Source organism: Plasmodium fragile, assembly GCF_000956335.1.
Source record: "Plasmodium fragile strain nilgiri unplaced genomic scaffold supercont1.20, whole genome shotgun sequence".
NCBI lineage: Eukaryota > Apicomplexa > Aconoidasida > Haemosporida > Plasmodiidae > Plasmodium > Plasmodium fragile.
Window position 1 is genome coordinate 302,353 of NW_012192600.1, and position 19,719 is coordinate 322,071.

Consider the following 19,719-nt stretch of genomic DNA (forward strand, 5'->3'; position numbering starts at 1 on the left):
ACGCACTTGTATTTGTTTATCTGTTCAATTTGAAAGGTCACATAAGGAGAGATACATTAGTGCTTCCTAGCTACTCCAGATTTATTATCCCTGTTTTAAGTTTAGCCATCCGCCCCACGTCCCTCCAATAGGACTACCCAAAGTTACGCCGTTCCAACCCGTGTGGCTCACTTGAGAAACAGAATAAACGGAAAAGTATACACAGCTTGGCTGTCTTGTTGTAATACCTCTTTCCAAATTGTTCACCACGGCATGGCTTTTTATAATTGAAGGGTGTGTGAAAGGGCGGATGGAGTCTTCCCGTCCCCATCCACTGCGTTGTGAGCAGCATGTATTTTGTGCCAATTTTTTTTTTTTTTGTTGAGTGGATGCTCCGGCAAAATTAGGAGGGTACACTTTCTCCCCCCAAACATACACACACATATACACACGTCGCACGTAGTACCTCTACCCATTGTTCCATCTGAGCTGTCCAACCATGTGGAGAGGGCCGCGTGAGGAGTACGCGGACGAGTTCGAAAGCCTGTGCGCTTTGGAGGAGCGGGCGCAAAAGGAACTGTGCGTTTTAGAAAAGCTCATTGAAAGGACAAAGGGCAACATAGAACAGCTAAATGATTATATAGACCGAAAATACAACGAAATAAAAACCCTAGCAAGTAAAAAGCCAACAAGGATCAATTGGGAAAAGGCACAAGGGAGAACACACATGTCCATGTTTTACCAAAAGGAACATGGATTTGCTCCATCCAATGAAGACGCTTTAAAAATTACAGAATTTCAAATGAGTATGTCAAATTACCGCAAAAAATATGAATATAAAAAAAGCGAATGGACGAAAAAAGAAATTGATCTTTTGTTTGAGGTGGTGGAGAAAACTTGCAAAAGATATGCCACTCGATATTTAGTCGATCCAAACTTACCCTACGATCTCAAAGTGCAAAAGAGAAAAGAGATCGAAGATAGTAAGGACGTAAAGAATTTACTCTCCAAAATTAAATTACATTTTGATTCATGTCAGAGGTTGTTCACAGGAGGGGGAGTTACAGATGTCCCTTCAGGAGTACATCCAGATGGAATAACAAATTTTGCTGAATTTTCAAACCATTTTTGGAACGAAGTGGCAGCAAATTTAACCAACACACAGACGGCAAGAGAGTGCCAAAAGACGTGGCTCTACCACTGTTGCTTTGAAGATCCCAAACAAAAAAAATGGAACGATGAAGAAAAAGAAAAACTATTAAGCTTGTGTAAAAAGTATCAAACAAGAGAGTGGACTAGTGTAGCTAGAGAATTAAATACAAATAGAAGTCCCTTGTCCTGTTTTATGGAATTTATAAAGTTAACAAAAATGTATGAAGATTATAAGGACAAGGTCAAACTTGAAAGAATAGGGTTTAACCTTTTGGAGGATATACAATTGCAGATATTGGTCTCTATCCTTGGTGACAAAAATTGGAATGAAGTGAAACTCCACATGGAGAATCTCAACTCTAATATGAAGCGCGTTCAAATGAGGAGAAGTGGTTTCAACCCTTGTGGAGGGGAAAAAGACAAACGAGTCAAGAAAAAACTCAATGACGAAATATCCTACAAGAGGAGGTATCTGCGTTTGGTGCGCGGGAGACGCGATCCGCACTGATAATATATGCGGTATGCGCACCTTCATTCCACCTCTGCTGAGTTTTTTTTCGTATTTGCCATTTTTGCGTCTCCGCTGTGCGCGTGGGCAATTGGATATGCGTGATGGTTAACGCTTCATCTTCAAAGATGCGTCTCGTCAAATGTTGAAATGGCATTTTGTGACCGAGTAAATAAAATAAGCAGTCACATGGAATAGACGCATCTGGAGGTGTGAAAGTGGGATGCGTATTGTTTTCCCCTGCCGCCAGATGTTGTAGTGACTGACGATATAACTTCCAAACCCAAAAAACTTCTCAAAGACCCTTCATCTCAATTTCGATCTGTTCGTGTTCATCGCTAAGTTGCTTCTTGGAAAAGATCAAGTACCCAGTGTGGGTCTTGTTCTCCTTTTGTCGGAGCCTATACATTGGGTTTCTTCCCTCCACTGGGACCGCCTGGCAGTTCTTCGCTTCGTCCAAAGGGTCACTCGTTGGATTAGCCCCCTGCAGGTTAACATGGCTGTCTCGTTTGGTACCACCCGCAGACACTTTATTGCGCATAATTTCCCAAGACTTGTTGACCAGTTCGTAGGTAACAATTTCGCAAAACTGATTTTCTTCTAGTGCTTCAATAATTTTGTAGACCTGTTCAATGCAGGGAAGGAATATTACGAAAACGCCTCTTTCCTTGAGAACCTTTTTAATGTTAGGAACACAGAGCCAAGGATTAGGCATGTCCAAAAAAACAGAATCTATTTCTCCCGGTTCGAATTCTTCAAAGGATTCATTTATCACATCCTTGTGGTGAAATTTGATGTTATTTTTAACATTTTCAAAGTTGGAAAATTCGTTTCGTACTTCTTCATAACGCTCTTCATTATATTCGTAGGTGTGAATGATTCCTTTGGGCAAAACACAACTGGCTAGTGCGTAAGTCAAGCAACCTGTCCCTGTTCCAGCTTCAATTATTTTCTTATTTGGCAAAGCATTACACAATAGGCAAATAAATGATATATCATGTTCATATAATGTTTGTGTTTTTTTTTTCAAACTTAGGGCTATAAATTCAGGGGTCCTTCTCAACACATATATATAGTTCTTACATGCACTGTCGTATATTTTGCTACCATATGTCTTTCCTATTATATCCTTATGTAGAAAGGTTCCTTTTTTGTTCGTCAGGACTCCATCGCTTGTGAGCTTCACCAGATCAATATTCTCTTCGTCGGTGTATAGAATAACGCTGTGGTTTTCTTTCACCAGCATGTTGGAAGGGATGCGATGCGATTAGTAATTAATATTGAGATGTGTCCTCATAGGAAGCGGCAAAGCATACATGTCTCTTTTTGTTCCAGTGGGTTGGCCTTCGTCTTCTCTTGGGTTTGGTGTGTGAGACGTCCCTAACTTTTCGTCACTGCTGCCACTTCAGCTGCGCTCGTTAGTAGCGCAAGGTGGGTAGCTCGGTAGGTTGGTACCTGCGATACTGCGATTGGGCCTACAACTCAGCATGTAACCTCATTGTCTGATTTTCTTCTCATGAAGTGTTACGTCGCCTCTCTTCGCGTAGCAACGGTAAGTGGTAAATTCTGCTCCTATAAGTGCTCGTGGGACACTGTGTTGCTATCTCAAAGGGGGGGGAGTTGGACGAAAAAATATATGGTCCCTTTGTTCTGCAATTTTTATTTAACGCTTGATTCATACGTTGGAAGAAGGGCCTCTCCGCGAAGTGCAATCAATAATGAGCAGGCTTTTTTTTTTTTTTTTTGAATAATTTTCCCTACGTAAAAGAAGCACATGTGATTACGAAGCCGAGGCATGCATTTTAAATCACAAGTTCCTTAAAGTATTGAGGTATAAAAACGTTTTTAGGGGGAACGAGGTAGGGTAAGCAGCAATGCACAGCTAAACTTGTTGTGCATTGAGAATTAGAGAGTGAGTGCTTCTATGCATACGCACAATTGTACACGCCTGCGGTTAAACGTGTATGCGAAAAAGTCTCAGCGGAAGGGACAAAAGGCACTCGGAGATAACAGAAGCAGGGAAGCGACAAATGGAGAAACCCAAGTGACAGGTCGAACCTGAAGACTGTATAACTGAGTGCGCCCACAGGCTCGGCTACAAATTCCTGCCATGTGTAAATAGATGCCTGTGCACTTTTCTGTGCACAGTTTCTTTTTTTTCTCCTTTTACGGTTCCTATATTTTTTTTTTAAAAAAAGGTATGGGGGGCACACAGAATAGGATGTACTTGGCACCACGCACTATGTAGCTCGTAAGTTTTATTGCCATTTGGTTTGTGCTCCACAATCATAGGGCACATACATCCCTGCTGCAAGTTTTTCTCTTTTTGTTTTTTTTTTTTTTTTTCGTCTCGTTTGTTAAAATGTGACAACTAATTAACAGATACAAAGTATCCTTTTCTCACTTTTTGTTTTTTTTTTTTTTCTTTTTTCTGGCACACCACGTTATTTCACAGGTGAAAAATATGTTACGCAAATTTGCGTACTCTGACAATGCCTATGATCACGTCGTTACATGACCACCTTCCTGTGTGTTTGTAAACAACACAAGTATGCAGAAGATTGTGAAATATCAGTCCTTCATTTAAGTTCCGATTTTTCTAAATTCTCTATACGAGATACGTTGGGTTGATTGCTACATGAGAAGAAAAAAAAAAAAAAAAAAAAAAAAAAAAAAAAAAAAAAAAACAGAAAAAAACTGAGCCGCTTCCTACAGAAATTTATAGAGTCGAATAAATCAACGCCTTTAACCCAAAAATTCAACATTTTTTTAAAATGGAAAATAAAAATGTGTATTTGTACATACCGAATATCATTGGTTAGATGAGAAACCTGTATACGTGCGCACCCATGTGGGTGCACAAGGGTGTCCACTGCACCGTTACGGCACTTTCGCTTTTACTCTATCAGACGAGCACACCACAGGATGCGTGTGCGCACGCTATTGTTCATAGATGCTTGCTGTGTTTATATACCATTAAGGCATGTTTATGGATCCATGCAACGACTCATTGGCATCCCGCTCTTTTCCCCCTCCCTCATTTCCAAAGGCTACATCCGAGTGATACTGGCTCTGTGGGGGTTCATGATATGTCGGAAGAACCTAATTCTGTTTGCCGTTCTTTACACAGCGAGCCAAATACTAGATGCCTGCGATGGGTGGACGGCGAGAAAATTTAATCAAAGTGCGTACAGCTAGGACGGAAGCAGCGCGCGCGCACGGCGAAGAGGTGCCCACATACGCATGTACATATGTGCGTACACATGTGTGTATTCATTTATGCATATTAATGCACGTGCACATATTATTTCCCGCAGCCTCCATCTTCGGCCAAATATTAGATCAAATCACCGACAGGTACGTCCACCATTTGGGTTCCGGCAGTGAGATGGCCATTATTTTTACTTTTCGAAAAAAAAAAAAGGAGAAGTATAAATGGCTCACTTTGCTTAGTATTGTAGGGAAACAGGACGTGACTGTAAAATTTGCAATCATCGTGTGTAATCACCATGCGCATTTTTTTTTTTTTTTTTTTTCATTTTGTTCCCTTCCTGTGCGTCACTGTAGATTGTCGACAACCCTGCTCTACTTACTCAATGGAAACGTCTACGAGGAGTATATTATTCGTAAGCTCTCCCGAGTGAACGGCATGAGACAAATTGCGTAGGAATATGATGGAGCTAACACAACAGTGCGAGGAGGAGAAAGCCGCAGTTGTCGCTATGCTTCCCTGCACATGGAATCTGTGGTGGTTGTGTCCATAGGAGCATGTGTTCCATTTTGTGTGGATATACTAAATGATGCTTTTTTTTTTTGTTTTTTCCTCCACCCCGCAGCGATAGGACTAATCATGATTGCCGACATAGCAGGGCACTACTTTCACTCATCATCGTAAGGACGAAACTATTTTTAGTCTGTTCTAAATGCTTAGGTGCAAAGTATATGCATGCACGTACTTGTGTGTGCATGCGCCCCATGGCAAATTTGCCCCTTTCATCTTCAGATGCGCCATAGCGGGAAATAAAACACACAAGAAAATCGAGAAGGGAAACCGGTTGCTCAAGCTGTACTACGAGAGGCCAGGTAGGCATACAATCGGGCACAGAACACATAGGCGCGCGTACGAAAATGCGCATGTATACGTACACATCTCTGTGCATATACACTTACTCATGGACAAACCTTTGCCCCTCCACGCAGTGGTCATGGTTATTTGCATCATCGCGTACGAGTCCTTCTGGTTTGCGGCCTATGCGTTTAAGATCACGCCCCCACGTGACATCATCAACATAATAGGTAAGTTAAAAAAGAGGAAAAGATAAAGGAGTACACAAGTATGGCACATCCAACTGAGGCAATGCTACCGTGCGCGTGATTTTTGTGAGAAGCGCGTGTTGCCTCATTTGGTGTTGTTTGCCCTGCTTCTGTTGTCCATTTTGTGGCTCATACTCATTTTGTTATTTATTTTATTTTTTTTTTTTTGTTTGTTAGCCTATTACGTCGTCTTATGTTCCTCCCCCCTGGCGGCATTTAAAATGGTACACAAATTGGCAGAAGATTAAATTGAGTCGAGCATTTATGTGCCATGTTACGTTCACACACCTTTTCGACCATATTGTTCCCCGCTTTTGTTACTATGCATGTACCCGTTGTGCGCTTCACCTGCGTCATGTGGGTTGAGCAGACCACATTCGCGCGCACAAAGGTGCGAATGGAAATAGGTACATAAGTTCATATGTGAATACACACACAAACATCCCCTTTCTTTTTGGCTAGTTCACGAATATCTCGCAGGGAATACACGGCGTAAAATGCCTAGTAGATATGGACAATAAGAAGAAATGAAAGGGATAATTTCACCACAGTTTTTTCACCTTTTAGTTGTGCACTGTACGTGTTGATTCATTTAATAATTCTTTGATTTATTTATGGATTTTTTTTTTTTTTTTTTTTTCAAGCTTTTCAAACTTATGAAACCTCTTCAACCTTTTGAAGCCTTGTTAACAAAATGATACATTTTAATATGATCAGATCAGCTAGAAAAAAAAAAAAAAAAAAAAGTAATTATAGTGTACACAATGTGAAAGGGAAAGGAACAAATACATTGTGAGCACATTAATTAAAAAAAGAGAGTTGCATACGTGTAATTGCATATACATGTTTTAACCCACGTTTTGGAAATACATTTTTTTTCATGCGTTATATGGATGTGCTTAAGTTGTACGCAAACAGTGTATACTTTTTACGAGAAAAGTATATTATTATGTATGTAATGCTGCATGTGCAACGTTAATAATAGGTACTATTTGCGTGAATTTGCGAACCTTTGCATATCACTGCATGCCCCCTGTAACCCCGCAGAGGCATTTTTGCTGCACGTACGTAACAGCACCAAATAAAAGTACAGCACCATTTTTGTTGAAACTAAAAATGTAATGCAAAATATATTAGCAAGAAGGTGTAAAAATGACGAAAAACCTTCGTAGCGCAACAAAACGTATTTATATACGTATGATGCAGTGCTTACACGAAACACAAAAACAAATAACAAACTAACGAACTAAACAAAACATCCTCCTGTTTTAGTTGTCATTTCGTTTGTTATATTATATATATTATTCCTGCGTGTAAAAAGAAAAAAAAAGAGGAACATTTGAAAAAAAAATTTGTTTTTTTGTTTTAAATTTCAAAAAAATTTTAATTTACATCACTGGAGCAATTTGCGTATCCTTTGGTACATTAATTATGTTCGTCGTTTTTTTTTTTTTTTGTTTTTTGTTGCACTTTTTTTTTTCCTTTTGTAGCATTTTAAATATAGCGAGCGGAATAAAATATGCAATAGCGAATTCATTCATTTATACTAAAACATTTGTACCATACATTTTGCATACAGCATTTTAAAACTAAAAATTATGTCAATTTTCGGAGTTTGTGTTACTTTTTTGTAAGTTAGGTAAAGCAAAAAACACAAAAAACAACAAAAAAGAAAAAAAGAACAAAAAAAAAACGTCCATCATATTTGTACAAACGGAATTAGAAAATTACTTGCAACAGATAAAAAAAAAAATTATTTGAATACTTAAGGTGATTCAAACTAGTATACTTTCTAAAACTTTTTCAGTAGAGTTTCATATTTATATCTATGCTGAATTATTACATTTCCGAACAAGCCTAAGCGTCAAAGATCAATTTACATTTTTAATTCAGATAGATAGGTATATATATAAAATACCTAAAAATACGTGTAAATATTGAAAAAAAAAAAAATGGCTAGCTCTTCGGAGAAGCATAAAGAAGTAATTAATTTGGAGGATGCCTTCAATCTGAGCATTATAAACAGGGAAAGTACCTTACTAATTAATAATGAAAACGATGACGAGTGTTTTCCGCATGCGATTCTCATGGACCGGAAGAGCATCGACCTGTTTAATATGGATTTGACAAAGGTTAACTGCGTGGGGCATACACACACAAGGATATAAACGTGTGCGCATCACTGCTTTTGAATGCGCATTGGCTTGCAACGCTGGCAGGTGATTATTGTGCCCGTAAGTCGGAAAAATTGTTAACTCCCTTTTTTTTTTCTTCCTCCTTTTTACCCTTTAGTACCAAAAAAGCGAGTACAGAAGAATTTTTAATTTGAACTCACGACAAATTACTGACGAACCCAAATTCACGTCTGAACCTTCGGCGAATGACAAATCATCCGTATGAACTGCACACCCTGTCCATTATTGTTTTTTCTTAAATTCCATGTTCGTGAAAATTGCTCCTGCGCAGCATTTCATTTCCCCTTTTTCCATTTCGTCTACTGTTTTATAATCCATACTCTTTTCTTTTTTGCATATCGTAGGATTCTGAAGATAACGAAAAAAAAAAAAAAGAGGAGGATAACACTTTAATTCCTCGAGTTCATACCATTTTGAGTTTCTTTCTGCCCTTTATAGGTTTGCTAAAAGGAGAAAAAAGAATAACATGTTTCTATATGCATATATATTAGTGTCACTTGTTTGACACGAATACACGATAGCACATGGAATGTGTCCACATGGGCAAGTATGTGTCTGCCCAGAGGTGCGCACACTATGTTTTACGTGTTTTCCATTTATGTCTATCCCCCCCCCTTTTTTTTTTCTTTCGTTTCTTAGGCTGCCTCTCCTATTTGTTTAGTTTAAAATATGACGAATCTTCGCTCAGACGTAAATATGCCAGTCGGGCGTTGTGTGTTGGAAGCGCCTTGAGCGTCATTTACTCGTTTGTCATCTGTTCCTTGTTGGGACACTACGTTTATCAGTATAACTCTGAAGACTTGCATGGATATACATATTAGTTTTATTCTGTGCATTTGTGAATGCGCATGCAATAGTATGTACGCACCGGGGTAAACACAGGCGTGTGCATCGTGCATCCCACATTTGAAGTCCAATAATTCGTTGTGCGAGCACTCTCCTTGTGCACTACTCAAACGTTGCCATTTTTTTTAGTAGTTTTTTTTTCATCATGAGAGTATGTGTATTTCCGTTTGGGACGATTACCTGGGAAGGCGCAGTTGTCAATTTTAATTTTAAATAGAGTTTCTTTTCTTGTATTCTGCCCACTCAACGTACTGTTCTCATGCTGCTTACTCTGCTATGTTTCCTTTATTGTATATATTTTGTACATTTTGCTATTTTTGCCATATTGCTACCTTTTGTTTATTTTCCTTTCCTCTTCATTCATTTCATTTTAATTTAACTTAATTAACCTTCATTTATTTAATTTTAATTAATTTATTTTAATTGCGTTTTAGCAGCGGTGTAGTTCGGCCCGGCTAGCTAAAAGGATGCGTAAGCGCGTTGCATAAAAAAAAAAAAAAAAAAAAAAAAAAAGGTAGAAATTGCCTGAACGGGTTATGTTTTTTTTTTGTTTTTTTGAACTGTGCGACTATTTCTCGCAAAGGGCTATATTGAAGCGTACAAGGCACCAGTGGTAGATAGAACAAAGACGTTAAATGGTCGAGTAAAGCATCCAACACACAGCGGGGTATCATACTATTTCAGTTACTTCCCGTTGTCCCCTGCAAAAGGATGTTTTGATCTGCACACACAATTCTTTAGCAGGTGTACTCGCCACCATTTAATTGCATAACTCGTGTATTTATGTACCGTTATGGTGACACGGTTATGTCCTATTTACGTACATGCTTTTTCGCAAACACGAAACATAGTATCCTGTTTTGCTTGCATGCGTAGAACACAGGTCTTTCACACACAGATCCTTGTTCGAATCATTTCGCTTAGTACCTTTTGTTTTTGGCAAATTTTAATAAAATTCTCGTAAGGTTGTTCAATTTTGTTACATTTTGTCAAAAGTTGCTAAAATTTTTCAAAACCGTTTTGTTAAATTTTTTGTGCTCAAAAGGGGGATAACATTTTTTCAGTCTCCACACGCATATGCATGGTGTGTTGGTGGCGCAAAATATAATGGGCACATGGTTGAAAACTTTTTGTTTTGTTCAGCTAAATAATTTGAAGGAACGATTAACAGGTGCCCTTGCTGGCAAAATATACCATTGTACTTAAAATTTTGTGAAACCAAAATGCTATATTGAAATGTGACCAGCGTGCACAATGATGTGGCTATATGTTGTACGCATGCGCAAGTGTATTTTACGTAAACATTTGCACGTTCGCAGGTTAAGTATAAAAACAGTTTCCCACCTTTTTGTATACGTAAATGTTTTTATTTCAAGGTACACACAACAGAAGAATTTGTCCCCCTTTCTCGTTCTACAATAAGCAGCATATGCAACTCCTCCTTTGAACTGTTTCCAAGGAGTTATTCGGAGAGAGTTGTGCACGTGCAGCACGCTACCTGCATGTGCCGAGGATGTGTGCATATACATACATATATAACCATATATGCACTAGGGGAACACTTGCTAAAATAGGCAACTGTAGTATCTGTACGCATTTGTTCCTTTAGTTAACCTGGCCCGCATGGAGGCAAGAGAAATACAATAGGCGCGAGGATCTACAATCTTTTTAGAGCATACGTTTCGTTATTTATGTGTACATATACACATAAGCGTTGACGGGCAGGGGGGGAACGGTTCATTTCTGGATTTCCCTGTTGTGAAATATGTCCATGATATGCCCCTTTTGCCAAAGCATGTGCGTCATATGTAAATAGGACCACATTTCATGCATTTCTTTTCCGTTTCTTTTTCTTTTTTTTTTTTTCCTTCTCTCTTTTTTTTTGTGTTTTTTTTTACAGTTATATATATCCTTCAGAGGGTGTTTTACAATATTTTCCCTTCTGCACAACACAGCGCTGGAATTCAGCTTTTCCCCCCGTACGCCTTTCCTTTTACATTAACACCACATTTAGCGAATTTTTTATGTTCAATATATTCCACCGCGTTAGCCATAAGCAAGGAGGAACATATGATGTCCATGGGTCAGTAAGTTGTAACAATTTTTTTGTTTTTTATTCCTTTTTGCGCTAATGATTTTCGAAACTTACCTTCACCACAACAAACAGCGCTGTTGGCGCCATTCGAAATGGGTGAAAAATAAAACGACATATAACCATGCGTGGCGAGGCGCATAGGTTTGTATTATAAAAGCGACTGCTTCGTGCAGCTGAGCGAGTGGTTAATGTATATATGTACCACGTGATATACATAGGAAGGCTTATGCGTGCCAAGGTGCTAATGAACATTACGTTCGCACGCGGGCTACGTATGCGTTACTTATTCATGCACGTATGTAACGTATATACGGTGTGGTTCGTACGTTTATATGCGTTTGACCCAGGGGTCACAATACGTGCTGTGCATACTTTTCCGCGAGTGCGGTACACGCGAAAAATAGTATTGATGATGGGAAAAGCGCCAACCCAAAAAAAAAAAAAAGAAACGTTGGTTAAAATTATGTTCTGCTTATATTTAATTCGATTTTTTTTTCTTTTTTTTGTAATTAAAAAACGGCTATCTGTTTTATGTCAGCTATACAATTTTTCCACGTCACTTTTTTTTTTTTTTTTTTTTTTTTTTTTTTTGGAAAACATTTCGTAATGAATACTTTAAGGAATAATTAATTTTATATATTTTATGCTGCCGTTACATACGAAATTGAAGCTGCAGGCGTGTTTATGTAAAGCGCGAATTTGTGTGATACGCATATGCGTGAAGCAAACATTTGTATTTGTAACGCATTCCACTGAGAAGTGTTTGCATACGCTGGTATAATTATATATATTTTTGTACTTTTTACATACGTTCGTACTTGCGTTCCGCCCAGTGTAACATATATATTTAATACTTACGCCTTTTGTGAGCTCAACAAAACGGAAGAAAAACCAAAAAAAAAGAAGGAGAAGATTTCTGATGCCATGCCCCCCCAACCAGCCAAACAATAAAGCAAACATCGCTATGTCATGAAAGCCCATTTGAAGATTCCTTTTTAAATAAAAGTAAACATTATTTTATGAGCGCCTACACAGCTGTGTCACGTTCTTTGAGTTTTCGTCAGTTTCGTTTCTTTTCCATATCATCGGAGCCAAGCGTCAGAGCACATTCTCTAAGACACCTGCACCACGCGATTGAAATGATGTTGCACCCGCCTGCGTTGTCCTGATATAGTCAGTGTGGCGCCAGTCCATGACTATGAGGTGTTGATAGTGCGTATATAAACTGTGTATACCACCAGAATCGCACTTGCGCCCATGGCAGCGGCCGAAACAAACGCACACAAGTAGACTCGTTATGTAACACATCGGGTGGTTTCAGGCGACGTGGTGTAGAATGATAGAACAGTGATCCCCTTTTAAATAACATCGATTGTGTTATGGGGCAATAAACGTTTGCATGGAATGCACGAATTAGCGCGGTCCATGTGGCGCAGCATGGAACGTGTATACTCTACCCATGCTTGATCATTTTTATATGTACATGGATTGTAATCATGTTTTTTATTTTCTTTTTTTCTCCCCGTCCCCTGTAGGCATTAAATATGAGGGGCAACTATCTCCGAGATGGGTATAAAAGTCAGCACCGATATGCAAATGGTAGGAATGAGCTCTACGTTATTAGTGCGCCTGGATTTGTTACAAGAATGGTGAATATGAAGATGGCTTAAATCTGCACCATTGCTCTGCAATACATAACGCATTATAATCTATCACCCCTTCAGGATCAGATGGAAACAATAAAATGCAAAACAATTTTAACAATAGAAGGACTTTTTATCAGAAAAAAAATCCGAACAAAGACAGAGATAAAGGAATAACCTTCTGCCCTCACTACACTCTAAGGGGTTAAGACATTTGTTGTTATATTTGAATACCGCTCGTTCGTCATGTGTATATTCGCTCGAGATGTGGGAGATTTTCCGAGATGCCTAGCTTGACGTGTGCTCAGTAACCCCCCCGCACTGTGCGACTGCTGCATTGGGGTTATGTGTCCCGTGGGAAGCTTGCCATCTGAAGGTTCTTGTTGTCGCTCTTCCTTCCTGTCTTGACTTTGTTTCTTCATTTCATTCCTCCCCCCCCTTCCTCGCGTTTCGCGCATTTCTCCATTTCAGGATTGTGCCGCTTCTCTGACGACTGCAAGTAATCCATTTCTTTGCATGACATGTGTGCGTAGTGTGCTGCTTTGCGTTGCGTGTCTGCCGTGGGTGTGTTCGTGTGCATGGCCTCAAAAGGAAGAAAAGGATAAAATGCGAAAAAAAATGAAAAAAATGTGCGAAAAGAGTGAGAACAAAAAAAAAAATGTGACAAAAAATGAAAAAAAATAATGTGCAAAAAAAATGAGAAAAGAAAAAATGTGTGAAAAAAAAGTTAAAAAAGACAACAGCAGAATAAAAAGAAAAGAGAACAACAACTGTGCACCACCTGCAACGCCTAGTGCATCCATCTCATATATACATGGTACTCACAGTGAAGGCCCTTTTTTTTTTTTTTTGGTACCCCCCGTTTTGTATCAATCTGTGCATATAGGGGGCATGTGCTTGCCCTCATAACCATATTATTATGATAGAGACGCAGTTTTTTGGTTCACGTTGATGAAGACAAGTTGTTGGGCGTTTTTTTGTGTGTAGATGGTTTGGTAGAAAGTTCGCCCCTTTTCAGCCTTTTCGCCTGTTTTGTTCCTTTTGTTTTTGTTTTGACACCGTCACCCCACAGCAGAGGCAGACGAAGAAGCCGACGCAGTTATATTTTTTGTTATCCACCCCTTTTTACCATTCCCATCCCCCCCTTTTTTTTTTCATTCCTTTTTTTCTCTTTTTCCATTTCTCCGACTTGGTGACTCTCTTCCCTTTTCCTACTCTGTTTTTCTTTCCTCCTCTCGATCTCTTCCTTCCTACCAGAAATTTGCACAATTTAAAATTAGTCGACACGTTTTTTTTACAAAGATCCTACATCGATTGCGCAATAATAGTACATGGGCCAAACAACGAGATATACCTCTTCACGTCGGTGTCGCCATACACAATAAACGTGTGGATCTTCGTCCCCGGAGAAGGATCCAAGGAGCTTGACATAAAGCATTTGAAAAAGATAGAATTTGAATTAACCCCAGAAGAAGAGGAATATGGAGATGATAAATTAAAAGGCAATAAAAAAATAAAGAAGAGGAAAAAAAGGGTTCTGTCCTTACTATACGCGGAAGAGTGTATTTTCGCAGGCTTAGATAATGGACTTATCAAAATTATGCACCTCCCTTCCTCCGATTCCTCAACACTGTATGCACACACGGACTCCATATACAGCATTGTGTGCATCGATGGGATTATAATATCATCCAGCATAAATGGAGAAGTTAAATTTTGGAAGTACCAGGAGTCCTACTTAAGCTTTGTCACTATAAAGAAAATTGACACAAAAACGAAGATTTTTAAAATGATCGAAATTATTTCTTCGAAATGTGCCTCAGGAAATGTTAATAGCAATTCCAACCCAGAGGAAAATAAATTTAACAGGACCTTGTGGGTGTGTGGTGACAACATAACAATTATTAATCTATTGAATTTAGAAATAGTAAATGTGGTGAAGTGTAAGTATGGAAGTGTCGTTTCAGTGATGCAGTATGAAGCTAACGTCATCACTGCTATGAGTGATGGGAAGATATTGGCTTTCAGTCTTAAAGGAGATAACCACTTCGAAATGAATACGTTACCTATTTTTTGCATGGCTGGTTTGACCAATCATAAAAATGTGCCTATACTGATTTATGGCTCCACCAAAGCGTTGTACACTTTTTCGCTGCCCGAGTTTAATCCCTATGGATATTTGAAGGACCGCGAATCCATGACCCTGAAATTTAACATTAACGACCCCGACTTTATCCTGCCGCTTTCGGGGCCCTACTTTATCGTGCTGTTTTCCAATGGTAAGTTTTTTGTACACACGCGAGGAGGACAGGAGCAGCGTCCTCTTCATAAGAGCCAAGCAACTATGCAGAAGCAGCTCAGTTACTTGTTGAATATTCCGTACATATATGTGTAGATCTGCTCTGTGCCCTGTACTTGTTAATACATTTTCCCTGTGCTGCACATTTTGCTGCATCTCAGTTACCGCGACCCCTTTTTTTTTTTTGTTTCTTTCCCTTGCAGCTGGCAATGCTAAAGTATGGAAATGGGAATCAAAGGATTAATTCCCCCTTTTTAAGTAGAACCAGAGAAGAGAACAAGAGGAACAAAAAGAGTAAAAGTCGCATTTTGACCAAGTTCCCTTCTTGTTGCCTTTGGATCTAATCCCGCCCCGCAGCACACACGGGTTTTTTGTTCTCCCCCCTGTTTGTGTGTGTATGTCTGCCTGAGTGCATGTGAAGTGGTGCGCAGATACCGTTGTTCGTGCGATTCGCGCAAAAGTTGAGCTATTGACGCCGAGCTTCGCACGTGCAGTTGTTTACGGGGTCATTGTGTATATATTTTTGGAGCTTGCCCCCCTTGTGTACACAACCTGTAAGTTTTTTTTTGACAAAATTATAATGAGCCCCCCTTTTTTTTTAAACAGTTTACTTTACTTTACTCCTTCTAGTTTACACATGAGTTGTATCATTTAATTATGTTTACATGTGAAAGTGTATATTTCTTTATTTTGCATTTATGCGTGCACGCGAGGGCACACAGATATACACTGCACATGTCCATATGCGCAGCTACGTGGCTGCAGCGTGCGGGCAGATTCTGTTTTCCATGCAGGAAGATGAAGAGGAAAACAGCAAAAAAAAAAAAAAAAAGAAAAGAAAAAAATACAAAAGTGTAGAAAAGCGTGGTTGGGCTTTTCAAGTGAGCGCATTCTTGTATTCGCTATATTTTCCTTTTTTTTTTTTTCACTACATACCATAAGCTCCTTTTATCTAAAGAGTTGCACAAAATGTCCTATGTTGCCCCATGAGTACGCTGCACGCCTTTTAATGTCCCCCTTGTTTAATGCAAATTAGCCACCACCTAGCGCCGTGAAGCTGTACGTGCATATACGTAGACGCGCGCATGTAGAAGATGCACCGTATTGTGTAAACACACATGCATGGACATATTTGTGCTTTTTTGATATACCCGTGTGCATTGGTGAGGCCCTTATGCAGTTTCCTGTGTTTTCGCGTAGTTGCAGCTACGATGGCCCTTGCACAATTTTTATAATTCATTTTTTTTTTTTTTTTTATTTATTTTTAAAAAAGGCAAGCTTTATATATTACATCCAAGTTATGCCAAAAAAAATGCATAATGCACCTATATTCAGTGTTTTGGTAAATTTCGAAAAACTCAGACGAACATATGTATACCCCTCCCCTCGACTCAATTTAATTGGCCTTGCGGCATATGTCGTACTGTGGATAAAAGGTTGGTCCCTATTTGAAGCGTGGACGAAAGATTCGTTGGATGCTCAATTGTGGATGACTTTACAAACCATTATATCTCACACATGAGCTCAAACCTCGTCAACATGAAGTCATGTGTGCACACGTCAGCAGCCATGATCAGGGCGTGACATCATTTTCAAGCAGTTGTACGAATGGAAAATCCTCATGGGCGTATTTACCTGTGCACAAAAATTTGAACAGGGTGAAAAAAAATTGCCTATATGAATGGTAACAATGGTTAAATGGATAATTGTTAGGTAGGTGAAAAAGGAATTTAAAAAAAAAAAAAAAAAGTCAGCAGCGTAATGCAAAAAAGAAAAAACAAAATTCTAAAAATTTCAAAAACAAAACAGTCACAGACAGGGTTATTCTGCAGCCAGGCACCACGCACACAATTGTGCATACATAGACATACATATATATGATTATGTTTAGCATATGTGTGTTTTCTTTTGGCAGCCTCCCCTTTCGCGTCCCCCCTCCCAACCAGGCGCAAGCACACCTGTGAAAGGGGAGAGAGCGGACGCAAACGCAGGCCAGCCGCTCTAGCACGTTCAATTTAATTACAAATGAAAGATACAGTCACTGAAGCATGGAACACATTGAAGCTTTAGTGAAACAAATGCAACAAAAAAAAAAAAAATAAATAAAATGAAATGTGTACATAAGTTGAGCCAGCAGACGGAGTAAAGCATGTAAACGAACGAACGCACGGGTGAGGAGACAGGCTTGCATGACCTCTACATCGCACTTGGCTAGTTCATGTGATGATCCGTTATCTCGCAACACCACTTGGTAAAATTTTCGAAGAAGTGGAAACCATTATTTTTTCTGCGGATCCTTGTAGACTTGGGCCGCTTAGGCAAACTTGACTGGTCAGTTATGAGTAAGTCATTTTTTACATCATAGTAAGACGAGGTGATAAAGAAGTTCATAATTAAAAATCCTTTAGAATTTCCATCATCCCCTATTATAGGGATTCTCAATGGATATTCCTGCGAAAGAGATTTCACTTTTAGTTGCAATCGACCAGTTACTTCCGTCTTGTACACAGACGTTTCTATCACTTTTAGGTAAATAAATTCTTCATTGTTGAATGGTAATTTTATTATTTCGTTTTTCAAATCACAGTCCGCATATGTGTTCGATTCGTTCAACTTACAACTGTAAAATTGGGATTGATATTTTTCCAGAATATCATCATAGGTGTTGAAGTAAACGCTGACTGAATATTTTATGTCTCTGAGGTTCAAGAATGGGGTCGGAATTTCCTCCAGCTTTTGTAGACATAGGATTGCTTGTAGATGTTCTGGGGGGTGTTTGTGGGAATGGATGCCCTCCGTGTGGTTGGTACTTTTAAGCTTGGCGCATTTCCTCTCCTGATCGCCTATCATGTCCGCTTCTTTTTGCTTGTCAAAGACGAGGGCGAAGTCTTCCTTGGGGAAAGAATGAAAATTGACATCCCCCAAGTGGGAACCCTCGAAAGGGGCACTCCCGAAATTGGCTTCCCCAAAATTGGCACCGCCATAATTGACGCTATTAAAATTCGCGCCATATGGCTGTGCATTTAACGCGGAAATGTCCAAACCGCCCAAATAACCCATGCTGGCCAGATTATGTGCACTGTTCACGCTGTTTATATTATTGCACAAAGCAGCGTTGTAGTTATGCATCAAGAAATCATAATTTACATTGCCCACTCCAGTGGGGTGCGTCGCGGTGGCTATGTGTTCCACATCAGGCATACTGGCGATGCCACTCATAATGGGCACACTGTTACTAGCGCTCCCGTGTTCATATAAATTGGTGTAGCTGTCTGGATCGATATAACCATTAATTCCATTTTGCCCAATTTTCCCACTTACATTGCTACTATTGTTTACGTTCACCAAGTAGGAATTATTGATCTTTGTGTTCATGCCCGGAATTACATACTCCCCATCCATTTCGCTCTTAAGATCATATTTCACATTTTCGCTGCTGGGGACCAAGTTGTTAATGACTGGATATGGATTATAGTAATCCCCTTGGTTGAGATTTAGGCCAGAATTTATATAGTCATAATCTGGTGCCCTTTTCGATGGTATAGGTCCTGGTATATTGAAGGTATTATTTGGCTTCGCCATTATGCCTTTACTATTGTTGTCACTTATTACGTACATGTCTCCACCGTGGTACAGGTTCATCGAGGGGGTGGTATTTAGTTCTCCATGGTTGTAGTAGGGAGTCTCCTCTAGGGAATACCCACTCTGATCCACAAGGTTAATATTCCCAGGGTGTTGGTACAAACTGTAATCTGCGTGGTCCTTTGGGTCAGATAGATTCGTGCTGTCGTGCTGCTTATACGCGTTCTTTCTTGGCTGCATGGAGTGGAAAAGAGGGATATAATAAGCAGACACAGTTTTGGGGGAAATGCTACATGTGTATGCCCTCCCTTCCCCCAACAGTTTATCTCAAATGTGGGAAATGATAGATTTAGGCATAGAAAAGTAGGATTCTCATTTCTTTGTTCTCGTATTGTGCTACATTTTTATGCTTACTACGTTGCTGATGCTCTGTTCTGACGGTATCATTTTCCCTGCCGCAGAACCGTAAGAATATTTCTCCATTAACTTCTGGCGAGAGGAGAATAACCACGGTTATAACTCCGAAAACGGCCAGCAATTTTGTCCTTTCTAAAAAATTTGTTCAGTGAAAATACACTCTTGGTGGTACCCCAAAACCTGCCACACCAAGTTGCGTTACGGAAAAGGACAGAAACAATGTTGGAACGGGCTGTTAGCAGGATAAAAGGGGGTGAATGGGGAAAGCATTCACTACGTGGGGGTGAATGCAAAGTGCGTTTTATTCTGAGCAGTTGACTTCATAATAGTCCGCGTTTGGGTTGGGGGAAATAAAAAAAAAAAATAATACGTACTACATTCGAATATGCTAAAGAGGGTGATGGCTAAAATACTGTATGCTAATGTGAAATAAACAAAATGGCAGTATTGTTCTGAACAGCCATGTAACAAAAAAAAAAAAAAAAATGTGTATTTGTTTATAAGCGGCAAGGTTAAAAAAGAAAAGTGTATTTGTTTCTGAACAGCAATATGCAAAAAAAAAAAATAAAATAAATGTGTATTTTATTCTGAACAGCAATACAAAAAAAAGAAAAAAAAAAAAAAAAAAAAAAAAAAGGAAAAAAAAAAAAAAAAATTTGTGCACAAATTAGTAAATACATTTTGTATAC

At 39.1% G+C, this 19,719-nt stretch overlaps 6 protein-coding genes across 6 annotated transcripts; 4 read left to right on the forward strand and 2 right to left on the reverse strand.

The window, feature by feature from the left end:
* Nucleotides 1–478: 478 nt before the first annotated feature.
* Nucleotides 479–1,639, forward strand: AK88_02163 (uncharacterized protein; the record flags this gene model as incomplete). The annotated part of the gene is made up of 1 exon (XM_012479797.1): nucleotides 479–1,639. One exon carries the CDS (start codon nucleotides 479–481, stop codon nucleotides 1,637–1,639), a length of 1,161 nt encoding a protein of 386 aa, XP_012335220.1.
* Nucleotides 1,640–1,934: 295 nt separating this feature from the next.
* Nucleotides 1,935–2,885, reverse strand: AK88_02164 (uncharacterized protein; the record flags this gene model as incomplete). Its single annotated transcript, XM_012479798.1, has 1 exon — nucleotides 1,935–2,885. One exon carries the CDS (start codon nucleotides 2,883–2,885, stop codon nucleotides 1,935–1,937), a length of 951 nt encoding a protein of 316 aa, XP_012335221.1.
* A 1,528-nt stretch (nucleotides 2,886–4,413) lies between these two features.
* AK88_02165 (uncharacterized protein) lies at nucleotides 4,414–5,961 on the forward strand (the record flags this gene model as incomplete). The annotated part of the gene is made up of 7 exons (XM_012479799.1): nucleotides 4,414–4,456; nucleotides 4,689–4,823; nucleotides 4,957–4,996; nucleotides 5,207–5,265; nucleotides 5,476–5,530; nucleotides 5,643–5,722; nucleotides 5,840–5,961. The coding sequence occupies 7 exons, from the start codon at nucleotides 4,414–4,416 to the stop codon at nucleotides 5,959–5,961; spliced, it is 534 nt and encodes a 177-aa protein (XP_012335222.1).
* Nucleotides 5,962–7,905: 1,944 nt separating this feature from the next.
* AK88_02166 (uncharacterized protein) lies at nucleotides 7,906–8,969 on the forward strand (the record flags this gene model as incomplete). The annotated part of the gene is made up of 4 exons (XM_012479800.1): nucleotides 7,906–8,085; nucleotides 8,246–8,347; nucleotides 8,493–8,586; nucleotides 8,788–8,969. 4 exons carry the CDS (start codon nucleotides 7,906–7,908, stop codon nucleotides 8,967–8,969), a joined length of 558 nt encoding a protein of 185 aa, XP_012335223.1.
* A 3,664-nt stretch (nucleotides 8,970–12,633) lies between these two features.
* Nucleotides 12,634–15,275, forward strand: AK88_02167 (uncharacterized protein; the record flags this gene model as incomplete). The annotated part of the gene is made up of 5 exons (XM_012479801.1): nucleotides 12,634–12,712; nucleotides 12,814–12,936; nucleotides 13,204–13,231; nucleotides 13,990–15,011; nucleotides 15,235–15,275. 5 exons carry the CDS (start codon nucleotides 12,634–12,636, stop codon nucleotides 15,273–15,275), a joined length of 1,293 nt encoding a protein of 430 aa, XP_012335224.1.
* A 1,967-nt stretch (nucleotides 15,276–17,242) lies between these two features.
* Nucleotides 17,243–19,096, reverse strand: AK88_02168 (uncharacterized protein; the record flags this gene model as incomplete). The annotated part of the gene is made up of 2 exons (XM_012479802.1): nucleotides 17,243–18,847; nucleotides 19,028–19,096. The coding sequence occupies 2 exons, from the start codon at nucleotides 19,094–19,096 to the stop codon at nucleotides 17,243–17,245; spliced, it is 1,674 nt and encodes a 557-aa protein (XP_012335225.1).
* Between the last annotated feature and the right edge of the window lie 623 nt (nucleotides 19,097–19,719).